The sequence below is a fragment of the Micromys minutus genome (genome assembly GCF_963924665.1).
Source record: "Micromys minutus genome assembly, chromosome: 6".
Taxonomy (NCBI): domain Eukaryota; kingdom Metazoa; phylum Chordata; class Mammalia; order Rodentia; family Muridae; genus Micromys; species Micromys minutus.
The window spans coordinates 48498256-48512276 of record NC_137975.1 but is presented as its reverse complement, the minus strand read 5'-3'; the positions used below and the strand labels follow the sequence as shown (position 1 = coordinate 48512276).

At 39.1% G+C, this 14021-nt stretch overlaps 1 protein-coding gene across 1 annotated transcript in view; it reads right to left on the bottom strand.

The window, feature by feature from the left end:
• CUBN (cubilin) overlaps nucleotides 1–14021 on the bottom strand; it is a gene marked incomplete at its 5' end in the record, with an annotated part of 201706 nt that overhangs the window by 134700 nt on the left and 52985 nt on the right. Inside the window, 5 exons of the mRNA XM_080917996.1 lie at nucleotides 5118–5305; nucleotides 7371–7527; nucleotides 8296–8477; nucleotides 9057–9217; nucleotides 11214–11403. Coding sequence (XP_080774122.1) covers nucleotides 5118–5305; nucleotides 7371–7527; nucleotides 8296–8477; nucleotides 9057–9217; nucleotides 11214–11403 — 878 coding nt within the window. The remainder of the gene's footprint in view (nucleotides 1–5117; nucleotides 5306–7370; nucleotides 7528–8295; nucleotides 8478–9056; nucleotides 9218–11213; nucleotides 11404–14021) is intronic.

Here is a 14021-nt window from a genome sequence, read left to right as displayed (position 1 = left end):
GTTATTTCTCAGAAATGAAAAGTACTATTGTGAACTTATTGTAATGCTGGAAAATGAGTGGTTATTGTGGAAGTGACCAAATGCTTGGGCCAAGTGGTAAACTGACCCAAAGAACTGAGTCAGCTGAACATGCCCATCATGAACCTAAGATGTAGGTGACTGAGATTTCAAAGTGAGCCAGGAGACGATCTCAACATAGGTCAAGAAAGAAAGAAAATTTCTTTAAAAATGTTTAAAGGGGAGAAAAAGGAAAGGAAAACAAAGTTTCAGATAAGAGATAGATTATTAAAAATAAATTATGCTATGAATCAGAAGTAACAAAAAGGAAACTTCTCAAGGAAGCAACCTAGGAAGCTCTCTGACTATCCTATTAGGATGTGTACAAACCAGCTAAACTCCGGGGTATAACATAACTAGGGAAAGCGTTCTAATTTTTAAAGCTATGGTTGGCGGAAGATGTAAGTAGATGACTGAGTTGGTGGTAGATACCTTCAGAAGAAGAAGAACTTGACACAGAGAAGGTAGAGGAGAGTTCGATCCCGAGACTGGAGGAAGAAACATAGACATGTTCAGCAGATAGGCCGGCTACTTGAACTGAGTCTTTTCAGGAATGAGTGAACCCTATCTTTGTAGTAGCTACTCACACAGAAAGAATGGCATCTTGGTGACCGGTTGTTGTACAATATTTTAGAATGACAGCGGAATCATGACCCTGCTCACAGCTTTCGCTTACAGACACCAGTGTGAGAAGGGCTGGCCGTACCACTTCAAGGGTTGCCCTGTACAAGCAGGCTAGATCCTCACCTTTGCTACTTCCTAACCACTGAACCACTGATATCAAGTGCCTGAAGTTCATGCCCCATGCACAAGCATGGCTTTAGTGGCCATGGTGACGCTGCAGTAACAGGGACAAGGAAACTCTCCGGAGCCTCTGGAGAAAAGACTCCATGGAAACAGCCATGAGGAAGCAGCAGATCTTCACAAGAGGGTGAAGGCCAGGGAGTTCACTCCTGGGCCTTTCCTGGATTCTTGGCCTCTCCTGTGTGGTCCATGCCTCTCACAACAGCAAGCCCACAGCAAACACTAAAACACGCCCTGACTATAAGGCGGAAAAGTGAACGCTAGGAGAACCACGTAAGTTATGTAGTTGTAAGTTGCCTTTCAGTTGGCAAAATCTAGAAAAGTTCTGTTCTGACATTTCATAATGAGTTGGGAGTGACATGAATTTCAGCCAAAATTCTAAATTAGACACTGAAAGGAATTTTAGGACGTACAAGAAATTGTGGTTGCAGAAGAAGACTACCATGGGGACTCCACAGTAAAACAGCCCAATGCCTCTTTACAACAATGTCACAAGCATAGATGTGAGGGACCCAAGAGCATCCCCTCATGCCTTCTGTGAAGGTGGCAGAAAGTTATGTCATGGCATCTACAGTGTGTGAAGAAGGGTCACTGCCAATGGCACTGGTACAAGGAGCAGTGTCTGGTGTTCCGCCTGCCCGACTCTTAGTACTATTATGTTTAGTTGTGAGAAGCCCACATCTACAACTTTTCTCCACCTATAGAATGAGAACAATGTTTCCTGTGTCACCTAGCTATAATATATGCTTAGCAATGATGCTAGATATTAGCTATTGTTATTTCCTGGATGTTAAAATGAAAATATTTCCTAAATATTCAGAAATAAATCATTTAACCTAAAACCACCGTAAGAGAATATTTAAAACAGGTGCAATCCTGTGGGATTTTTATTATCAGTTGTGTTTGTAGAAGTTTTGTGCTTATTCATAACAGATAATGAATAATGTTCTAAAGACTATTTGCCTCCTGCTATTCCCCAGCATGGCCTCGCTTGGTCATGCTCATCTTTAAGTGAACTGTGTCCATCCTCACCACCCCCTCTGATGGCAATCTCTTTCACCTTCCATTACCCTCTCTTTGTTTCACAGAGACAACCCCTTTCTCTGGCTTTTCTCTCACTCACATGCCCCTATTGACCTAACACCTGCCACTGGCTTTATACATAGGTGTCGCTTCGGCCCGTGTTGTCAGTGACCTAGTAGAAATGTCTTCTAAGTCTTTCTAGGACAAAAATGAAGACAAACAAGACAGGTCAAGTTAGAAAACACAGAAGGAGCCCTCAGCACTGACTTCACATAGCTGCATAGACAATGCCCAACTTCTCCAAACAAGCAAACTGTACTCGCACCGAGATGCTATTTCTAAACCTGGTGGGTTTCGTTTTGGCCAGAGGATAAAGCAATAAAGGGTAGGTTGTGGGCTGGACCCAATCCAGTCTTTTTTATAGTTTCTGTTTTATTAATTCAAAATAATTAATTTCTGGCTCCAGCAATTGTCATTCATTGGGGAATTGGCAAGTCACTTGAAGAAAAGGGGGAAAAAAACCCTTTTAATTAGAAGTTATTAAAATAATGGAAGCTAGAGTTTTTTATGCCTGCAGGGTTTTTTTTTTTTCTCTCCTTAAATGGTTGCATTTTGAACTTTTCCATCATAGACCAGCCTCTGTGGCTATGCTCTGGTCTTGCCCCTTGGCTTACAGCAATGGAAAAACAATCTCTTCCCACTGCTGTCATGCCAATCTTTGGAAGGCTTTTCTAAACTCTTGGTTCTCATACTTCAGCGCTTTCGCCATCAATAGTGCCTAAAGGGAGCAGCATGCCAGGAACAAGACAGGCAAACCATCCCAAGGGGCCTCTTTGTAGCCTTTGGAGCAAGTGTTCTTATTTGGGTTTTGAAACACTTTTCAAAATGACCTGAAGAAATTATGGGGAGCATTGTCCTCGTAGGCAAATCCAAAGAAGTGGGGTACATAGTTCCTGGAAATGTTTCCTCTCATTTCTTCCCTACTCTTTCTCCCAAATAAAGACCAGTCCAGTCACTCCCTCTTCTCATTAGCTCTCCTCAGGGTACTATCTCAGATCCCTACAAACTGCCCACTGAGCATGGTGTTTGTTACACACCCAACACTTAGCATCTGTCCCATGTTGTGGGTCTGTGCTCAGAGCAATAGGACTGTACTTAACGTGTAGGAATTTACAGAAAGATTTGAATCAAACTCAGTTGTTTCTCATTAATTAATAGCAATTATTAAACTCCAGCTGAAATATGGCTAGGACAATTCACCCTCAGTTTCTCAAACTTGTGCAGTACCTCAGTAGAAAGTGAAGGCCTGGTCAAGTTAATAGCACACAGCAAGCACTTTGAGAAGTCAAGAGTCCAGGAGGTGATGAGAGTACTAACTGGTAAAACCTGCTATTTAAACCATGAGCAAAATCTCATCTGGGAAGAAAAGTATAATTCAGTTATGTAAATGGAAAAGGGCCATTCCTGAGCTTGTAGATGCCCCTGACTCAAGGGAAGAGGACCTGAAAATCACTTACAAGCCAGCCATGGATAAACCTATTATCCCAGTATTTGGGAGGTGGAGGAATCAAACACATTTTCTCAAGGCCAACCTTGGCTACACAGCAAGTTTGAGGCTAACGTGACCTACAACAGGAGTCCCTATTTCCAAATTATAGACGTCAAGCAATAAAAACAACATTCCAAGTTCATTCTTGCAAATCTGATGTGTAGTGCAGCATATTTTTTAAAGCAACTAGTTTATATAGCTTTTTGATGTGTGAATACAATTTCTGCATGCTGTTGCTTCTACATATAAATGAAGGAACAACTAGTTTGCTTGATTGTTCTCTCTTTTTTAAACTGAGACAGAATCTTATTATTGCCCAGGTTGGCCTCAGGCCGATAATGCTCCTGCCTCAGCCTCCTAAGGGCTGAGAGTACAGGTATACATCTCCATGGCTGGTCAAAGGTTTCGATGATTTTTATTGTTGTTACCCCAAGAGAACTTTTCCCAAAACAAACAAACAAAACTATCCTTTCTCGAATTCTTGACTTTAAGCAAAAGTCCCTCAAAGAAAAGTTGTTCTGTCTTCTTGTGTTGAAAGCCAATGCTGTACTTAGAAAAGGCATGATGGTCTCAGACAGTATGATCACATTAGTCTTTGAGTAAAATTGGTCAAAGAGAATGAAGGAAAATGTGCAAGAGTTTGTTTTCCCTGGGGATATTGCTTCAGCTGACAAGTGTTGATACTATAAATCTTTGCAATGATGATTTCTATACAACACAGGTCATTTCTTCTGCAACAGGTTTTGAACCTGGGACTTTGAACATTCTAGACAAGCTCTTTGCCATTAGCTACATCCTCACTAATAATCTTAAAAATACTACACTAATTCATTGTTATATAGTTGGCGGAAGACCATAAAAATGACCTATGTACTCAGTCTACACTTCAGAAAGTCACATCTTTAATGAACACACCAGATGTGGACACAGTCGAATCATATGTCAACAGCACAGAGGTAAATAAAAGAAATATGTCAGCTGACTCAAAGAGTGATGTCATTATTCATGGAAAATAGATGTCACAGATATGCCATTGTTCAACTTAGTTTGTTGTATGATACAGAGAATATAAACCAAAATCTAAACAATATTCACATGATTGACTATTAATATTAAACTAAATAAAATAAATTTCTTAATAATTCTGAAAATCCATAATCCTAAAAGTTGAATATACAAGTCATCAGAACAACTTTCTTAAGTGCCATTTATATGACAATAATAGCAGATTATCTCATAATCCACATTGAGTCACTATTAAATTCCACATTTAACAGTAAAGCACCTTTTGTCAACTAGGATTACATAAAGAATATCTAATACCTATTTTTCAAAAGAAAAATTGTTTCAAATGAACTTTATTTTTTAAACATAGAAATCATACTTAGTACCTGGAAAATCAAGTATAGAGTATATCAATCATTTTCATTTTCTGTTATGTATAGAGATCAAACATAGAAGCAGCTAGCAAGATAATCATTTTAAAGTTAAGGTTAAGTTAAGGCTAAAATGTTTCAATGAGAGACATGAAACACACCCATTCACATACCAGTGACGGGTGATACACTTTAGACTCACAGGGCAGGGCTAAGGACTTGATCCTGGAAGGTAGGAAGGACTTCTAGCATAGTTTGGTTTTCTCCATACAACCATGGAGTTATTTATTGAGCTTTGGAACACTTACCTCTAAATATTCTGTGGAGCAGTTTAAGTAATCTTCCATATCAAATCCTAGAAACGTGTAGTTCACAGTGTTGCCTTCTGTTGCTTGGATGGTCCAGTTACAACGTTGGTTCGTATCATAGGGTTGTGGATAATTTATGCTCTCCAGGATGCCAGAAGTTTGATTTACTATCACCACGTTGTTACATGCTGAGGGGAAAAAAAACGTCCATGAGTGTTAAGAACTCCACCTATGTCATGGTGTCTTTGAGATGCATGTGGAATTCCTTTTGAAAAGACATTTAATTTTTCCACTTTCCCCCTCTCGATTAATAAATATAGATGTATATATGACATGTCATTTTTATTCTGAATAAGTCTCTAGTTACAATAATGTAAAGTAATAGGTTAATTAAGGCATTAAAGTGTCATAAAAAGCTACATTAAAATTGACATCTGATTCCTACATATTGGTAAACATGTAATGTGGCTTTGCTCCAATCTCTCTGATGGAATAAGAAATATGTAGTGAGCATTCTGTGTTCTGTTTTCAAACCTTTCATATTTTGTAGACATGAACATTCTAATATTGGAATGCAGCAGTTTAGAATATAATTCCTTTGTGAACATCACATGAACAACAGAGCACACAGCTGTTAGCATGAGTCCTCAACAAAGGCTGCCTTATTCCTCAAGTTACTCATCATGAAATTATGAGTGAACAGAAGAAACACAAAATGGAAAAAAATAAATACAATCCCTCAATTTTGGACAAGTTTGAAATACCACGGGTAGCATTTTCTAGAGGTGAATTTTCAGCAATACCACACAAAAAGCACTAGTGTTAAACAAGTCCAGCCAATCAAAAATGACTTGAACAAAGTAAATGCACCCCCTGCCTTTTCTCATTGTTTATATAAGTTTTTTCTATACAATAAGATAGTATTTTCTATTTCAATATTTAAGATAGTATCTTCTATTTCAATAAAAGAAAATGAGAAAATAAACATTGCTTTAAAAGACTTGCCTCTGCAGTGTGGCTCCTAAATATTGTTTTTTATTCAACATTGTGGGGATGCCACTTAGAGACTTGGGGATGTATCATGTGGCCCTTCAAATTCTTCCTTTGCTGGAGCACACTTGATAACCACATGTGCTCCTGAAAATCTCTAGGCCATATTTTTGTTAACAGAGGATTTCTTATATATATTCTTTAGATATGTGTGGGAGAATATGTCCATAGGCGACAGGTACCACAGGCCAGTGGCAGGTCAAACCAACAGAGGTGATGTATTCCAAACTTACAGAGCTGGCTCTGTCATCTCATAAATCATGTTGTCTGCAAGTTTTCAATTTCAAATGACAAGGATTTTGTTTTTTGGGGGGAGGGGGCAGAGTAGAGGTGGGGTGGGGTGGGGTCATGTAGCACAGGCCTGCTATATAGGATGACCTTGAAGTCCGGATCCTCCTGCCTCTACCTCTCACATACTGGGATTGTACACACATGCCGTTACCCTTAGTTATATGAAGTTCTGGAGGTAGAACTTAGAACTTTATATTAGGCAAAAACTCTGCTAACTGATCCATATTCCCAGCCTCTACCTCCACGTGTAAGGATTGAGATCCTATGAATAAAAACTATTGGGGGTGGGGGAATCAAAGGCAAATGGTTTAAAAACCTGACGATAGCCAAGGGAAAGAGAGGCAAAGCAATAACAAAATTAAAGGAATGATCACACACTCAATCAAACAGACACACTCTGCATGGAGAATTAAGAAGCTATTTGCATATAGAACAATGAAGACTTTCTGAAGAACCCAGCAGGCCAAAGGAAGGAGCTGGACAAGGAAGATATGTTCTACAGTAGAGGACATGGCTTCTCCATGCATGTGATTCTATTTAATAACACTCAGGCAGAAGACAGAACCTAGGCTAAGAGGTATCTTTGTTTCCCGGACAATGTCTAATTAAAGGATGTAATGTGTGGCATGACTGGAATCTACAAGTCATTAGAGAGTTTAGCATGATCCTGAGATGAACTACAGCTGTCTCTACAGAGTAAAACCTAGCCTGCGTTTCTTGTTTAACAGATGCTTTGGTAATATGAGATTGGATTTAATATGCAGGCATTTTCCCTCTCGATGACTTTAGGGTTTCCACATCAGAATCCAAGACTAGCTCCAGTGGCTCAAACCGCTGGTTAACATTAGCTGGGTTGTCTCACTAAGTCCGGAGGCCTGCTGGGGGCTCTGGGACGCTAGAGTTGGCACTTACTCTGCCGGTAGTTGATCTCAAAGCCACGCCCTTGTTGATCTGCATCAGTCCTGAGTTTCAACAGCACGATGTCTTTGGTGGAGCGGATGGGAGCAGGTGTCATATCCCCACACAGTTTAGTTATCAGACGGGAGCTGGTACTCGGGCCATCAAACACCTTTAAAAGACATTTTTGCACACGATACAGTCAAGTCTCTGAGTGCAAAGGACTCTTCAGAAAAGGGATGAGAGCAAAATGGGCGCATGCTTTCAAAAACAGCTCGTCCTAAATTCTATGAAAGCATCTCTGAACTTGGTCCATAAGCTGAGACGCTTGACAGTAAGCACGTGAAGGAAGATTGCAGTCCGACTGAGACTGGGGGCTGAACATGCAAAGAGAAAGTTCCAAAAAAAAAAAAAAAAAAAAAAAAAAAAAAAAAAAAAACTGAGACCATAACTGAGAAGTGTTTCTGGGATTTTTTTTTAATCCAAAAGGTATAATTTGTAAAATGTCAGCTCGTTTTATCTATAGGATTCTAGAAGAACTTGGTGAATTGCAGGAACTACATGAAGATATAGCTAGATGAGTTTGGTATCTCCCTTAGTTGCCCTCAGTAGGTCAGAGCATTGTGAGTTTTCAATGCCTGTCTAAAATCATGGACATTGTAGTTAGGACAAGGTCCGTAATGACTCAGGATATTTCAAAAACATCTTTATAACTTATGGAAAATTACCTAAGTACTTAATGTATCAAGTCCCCATGTACGCATCATGCTTGGAAGACTGTTGTTCTTACCCTATCACTTTAAGATTTGACTTTGCTTAAGTCTTTTACATAAATGTTCCTCTTAAATCTTCCCACTTGTTAAATCTTAAAACTATTTTTAGTGCATTTTGCGCACTGGGTTGGGGGGGCAAAGACGACATAGAGGTGCATTGTACGTACGGCCAAGTAATCCAGAGAGCAGCTGGGGTGCTGTTCCAGGTGGAAGTCTTGGAATTCCAGTTGGAAAGGACTGCCGTGGCTGGCTTCAAGCCGCCAGTAGCATTCGGAGCTGTGGTAATAGGGCATCGGGTAGTTGGGCGACGTGAGCACCCCTGTGGGCGTGGTGAGGTTGCCTCCACAGCCTGCGGGGGAACACAGCGGATGAAGCAAGTCCTTTCTTTCGGCAAGATAAACCTTGGCCAAAGTACCCTTCTGATGGTCTGCTGTCCTCTGTATCCGGGTCAGAGCCCTGGACCTCACACATGCTAAGCAAGAGCTCTATACCGAGCCACGCACTTCAAGCCTGTGGCTTTCAGAGACAAAAACTCACTGTGTAGTCCAAGCCTGCCTCCAACTTGGAATCCTCCTGCCTCTGCCTCCTGGCACTGGGATCACAGGGGCTTACCCCCCACCACCCAACCTGTGCTCCACGTTAAAGCACCACAAATCACGAAGTCGTCTAAAGCTCTGCTTCACACTCATTTTCTTTTTCTAGTCAAGATCAGTATCTTGGAGTCTCTTGGGGAACTAGAACTTTCTTCTTCCTTCAAAATGCATGCTGCTAATTAATCCAGAGTTACCCACGAGGTTGGAGCTTATGATCAAGATCGGTGAGCGATAAAGGATGACTAGAAAAATTGCGGGGTAGCAACATAACACGACAAACGGAGACAATAATCAGCTTGGTCTCTCCAGTAAAACGTAAGGTCCTTGCTACCTACCTGTTGATGACCCATCCCAGTAAGCTGAGAAGCCCTTTGCTGTGAGTGCAGTGTCGCTCTTAAACCTTAGCCATAGTTTGTTACTGTGGGAGATGAAGGTAGGAGGTAAAACGGAGCCACAGTAAATCCCAACAAGTGGTGAGGTTTCGAAGCCTCCATCCCTGTGACAGGAGCAGACATAGAAGCGGATTGGATTACAAGCTGACTGAGACGTACAATCAACACAGAAGGCTAAAGGACAGGCAGGGAGCTCACTGCCTCCGCTACCATTGCCCGGACACTATTTACAAAACGCAATTTTAAGTTCTCAGGTCTTAGTGCTTTACAGACTAGAATTTGAATGACGTTAGTAAAACAAACAAACAATCTATTACTTATGGCTTGTCTGGCATCTTTATACCATCTGCAGAGAGATTGTATTTGAGATTCATCTTAAGATGTCTGCCAAGTACATCAGAGGATACAGAACACAAAAACTGCAGCTATTCATAATATAAGTCAGTATTTCTACAGAGAAATCTTACATATTTCTTGCTTATTGTGGAATCACCAAGATGCGGTATATTTCTTATGTTTGGGACAATTGTAGAAATAATTGTTTTCCTTAGAAGTGTCAGGGATTTTAAATCTAAAAATGTCTTTTAAAAGGATGATTTATTGAGTAATAAAGCCAAGTGTTTAGTTGCTGTAAATTAAGAAAATTAATCTTGGCATGAAAATTCACACTTATATTCACAGCACTCAGTAGGCTGAGTCAGGAGAATTTCTCTGACTTTGAAAACATCTGGGAAAATATAGACAATTCTTGACCATCCCAGGTTACAGAGTGAGACTCTTAAACTTCTCACCTCCCCAAAATAAAACTGCTGGTTTAAGCTGATATGGTTCAATTATAATTTGCTAATTTTGTATCTTACTTTACACCAAAAATAAAATTTATTACAAAAATGTTGAAAGGTTTCATGCTTGATTGAAATGACAAGTCAAATATTTCTACAGCTGCTTGCCAAAACAATCAGCCGAATATTGCTTGATGTAATGATATAGAAAATATCTATATACTAATATACCACTTCAAGTGATATAATTTTAAAATATATTTTTCAAAATACATGAAAATGCCACACACTGAAATCCACAATTTCAGACTTCTATTATTCAAACACTAGGTAAGGATGCTGTTGTGAGAGAGATTGTAATGATACAGCTAGATTAGACAGACAGCAAAGGCCAAAAACTTAGACTGATTTTACATAAACAATGAAGGTATTGATTACTAGCTTGACACAATCCAGTATCACCTGAGAAAGGGATCTCAGTGCTGCAGATGACTTGACCAGTGGCCAACTGTCTGTGAGGATGTTGTCTTAATCAAATTAATCAACAGAGGACAAGCCAGCCCACTGGATGACATCAATCTCTAGACACATTCTCACATTACTATGGGAGAGCAGAGAACTAGAGCTGACCACAAGCAATGAAGTAACCTAGCAAAGAGCGTGCATGAATTTATGTCTTTTTGCTCTTGATTAAGGGTGTGATGTAACTCACTTAGTACCTGGCACCTTGCTCATCTGTTCAGAGAGACTATAACCTGAAACTGTGCTCATAACTCCCTTATTTCCCCTAAGTTTCTTTGTGTCAAGGTGTTTTAATCACAGCAACAGCAATGTAACTTTAATGTCAACAACAGTGAACATAGCATTCAGAGTGGTAGCACTTCTCTGACAATTACGGTAAAATATTCCTAATGCAAGAATACGAAGCAACTATCAGAAACTGGATAGGTCAGCAGTTAAGATTACTTACTGCTCTTACAAAATAGTAGGGTTCGAGTCCCAGTGTTCAGAACGAGTAGCTCACAGCCACCTGTAACTACAGAGGATCAAACATCCTCTTCCTGCCTCCACAGGCACCATGCTTCCTTGCATATAACTATACTCACATACAAACATAATTTAAATCAACAAGTAAAAGTTAACCATCAAATCCTATACAATTCCTCTTTTCCTTCTAGATCACGTTTAAAATGACAAACTTTATATTTTATAATACAGAACATGTAAGGTAATTTTACAAAACATTCTATATTCCATAAATCTTTTCTGCGAAGATTTTTAATCAAAATAAAGGTTATAGTGAAATAAAAGCACACACCTGATTTCCACAAAATCTACACAATTTTGCCCAAAATAGTCCTCCAAGGTGAAGTTTGTGAAATGCAATGCAATCTGTTGGTTGAGTCCCACAGTGATCCTGTATATGCAGTCTGAGTTATGAGGATAATTATTGGGGAAGTTCGGGGAGGTGATCCTCCCAAAAGTATCTGTATAGTCATATGAGCACGCTGTGAAAAGAAACAGAGAGAAAGATAGAAAACATTGTACATTTGCATGTTTTTTTTTAATTTCAGGTGCAATCAATTGCTAAATCTTAACGATGAAACAGACATAGTCACATGTATTCTGACAAAATGACAGTCAGGGTCCTCGAAGTGTTACAAATTTACTAACTCATGTAAATTACCATAAACATTGAAATTAGGTTAAAGTACACAGACTTAGAAACAATTAATTTCTGTACTTCTCTTCATAACTTCACTTTATGAACGCACATATTCATGAGAAGTGACCAGGTAGGAAGTCTTAGTCATGGAGGAAGAGTGGGAATCCAGAGCTAGGTGTGACCATGCCCACCCACAGTTAAAGAGACCTTCTCTATCAAAGCCTGTCTTGAATACAGACAGGCTACTTGAGCAAGCCACACCATCTCCCAATAACAGTTTCCTCTTTTCTATGATGGATGTGGTTGCTGACCTTTAGTACTGCTTGATGCAGCTCAAGTATCTGCCTCACCATACATCTGTAGCAACAGTCCCCAATATATTTGAAAGAGAATAAACCTAAGAGAACTGTAATCATGAGAAGTAAGTTTAACTATTCCCACGAGATGATTAGCAGTCTACCCGGAATGCTGCATCCTAATTAAACACGAATTGCTCCAGTTTGTTTGGACGTTGCCTATTCAGTCTCTTCAGAGTCTGTCCAATAACCAACCCACCATTCCCTTATACCCTTACAATCTGAGATGTTTGACAAAGAAAGTCTGGATTAACTGGAATACTCATCTAGCTTCAAATTTTATTCAATAATGACCTAAGTCTGGGGCCTTTGGGTAGCAGAATCTCTGACAAAAGACTGAAGAGAACAAGTATATATATATATATAATTGCAAGTGAAATAAAGGTAGAGGATGTGCAGCTACATTTACTCAATTGCTGCCACATATTCATCCATGTTGGGAGAATCATCATTGGTATTGGGAACACAAAGGCACATATAAAATGCAATAGTCTCTACTATCTATGTATGTCCCAGGAAGTAACAAATAGTCATCAAACATTTGAGTTTACGCTACAAATCAAGGCTTTACTGTGTTGAGGAAGCTCACGGTGCTTGTTCCCTCAAAAGGAAGGCAAGGTAGGAAGAAGTGATTGAAGAAGGTAAAAGAGAAGAAAAAAAGATGATGGGGGTGAGAAGGGGCAATAAATGAAAAGGGAAGAGACTTATCTTAAATGTTCCATACTCTATCATGAATATTACTAGATAGAATTTATCAGGCTAAATTAGAAATATTCACTAAAATATACTACAAAAAGAAAAGCGAAAGAGACTTGAGGCCACCTACTGTGAGGACTGCTATTTGAATCTGGTAGGTGGCCATACCTTTACCCTCAGCTGTATGTGCACCCTTCCCTAAGTGGCACTTGTGTGCTGTACCCAAGGCAATCCTTATTTGATAGAACACAGAAGACCACTACTTTACAGTTGAAGATCAGACTGGCCACATGCCCCCCCCCCTTTTGAACAAGTTCTCATGGGAAACAAATTAAACAAACAAACAAAAATACAGTTAGGAAAAAAATACAGATGAGAAGTAAAGTCAAGCAAAATGGAATGGAAATAGATAATAATATAAAAATACTCCCATTGATTAAAAACTGAAAATGATAGGTTTAGCACAAGTGATCGTGAAGAAGGAAGAATGTGAATTGTTATTTTAAGAATGAGATATGAACAGTCACTATAGAGCCTCCAGCCACTAAAAGAACAGTGCACATAAACTTGACAAATACGTTGCCAGCTACCATCTGCTACAGCTAACTCAAAAGAAAATGATAACAGCTTCCATGGCCACAATCATTCCAATAAATTCAATGTGCCATTAAAACCCTTCTACAAAGACAACGATGTATTTGTTTAACCCCTGGTGAGAGTCAAGCAAATGAAGGTCATATCAAAACTATCCAGACTTAGGAAATAAGAAGAGATGACTGTTTCTAGCTCATTTAATAAGACCAAATATTAGTCTTATGCTCAAACAAAACAAACTTGCAACAAAAACACTACAGATGAACATGTGTCATAAATACAGATAAAGTACCTGACATAAAACTTAAGCATATAGTTCCAGAGGATGTGAATATAATATTGTAGCAAGCACTGCTTGCCCTGGGAGTATCAGGTTGTTTGATTTGGGAATAATCAATCAAAACAATCCATCACATTAACTAGATTTTTTTTAAAAATCTTCTCATTAAATTATCTGGAAAAATCAACATCCATTCTTGATGAAGACGCTCAGTAAACAGGACCAAAACTGAAATCTTTGAAATCTCATCATTGTTCTTAAAGAACAGAAGATGAAATGCTTCCTTGACAAGATGAAGAATGAGAATAATGTCTAGCCTCACCCCTTCTACAGAACACTGTATGGTCCTACTCAGTGCAATAAGAAAGAAGGAGAAAGCGTAGGACAGTAATTCACAGTTGGGACCATTTATAAATATCATGTATCCAATAAAATTGTTGGCACCAATAACTGAATTTGAAAAGTCAACATAATACAATTAATATCTGGAAAATCAGTTTAGAATGCATATATTGGTCAAACTGGAATGTAAGG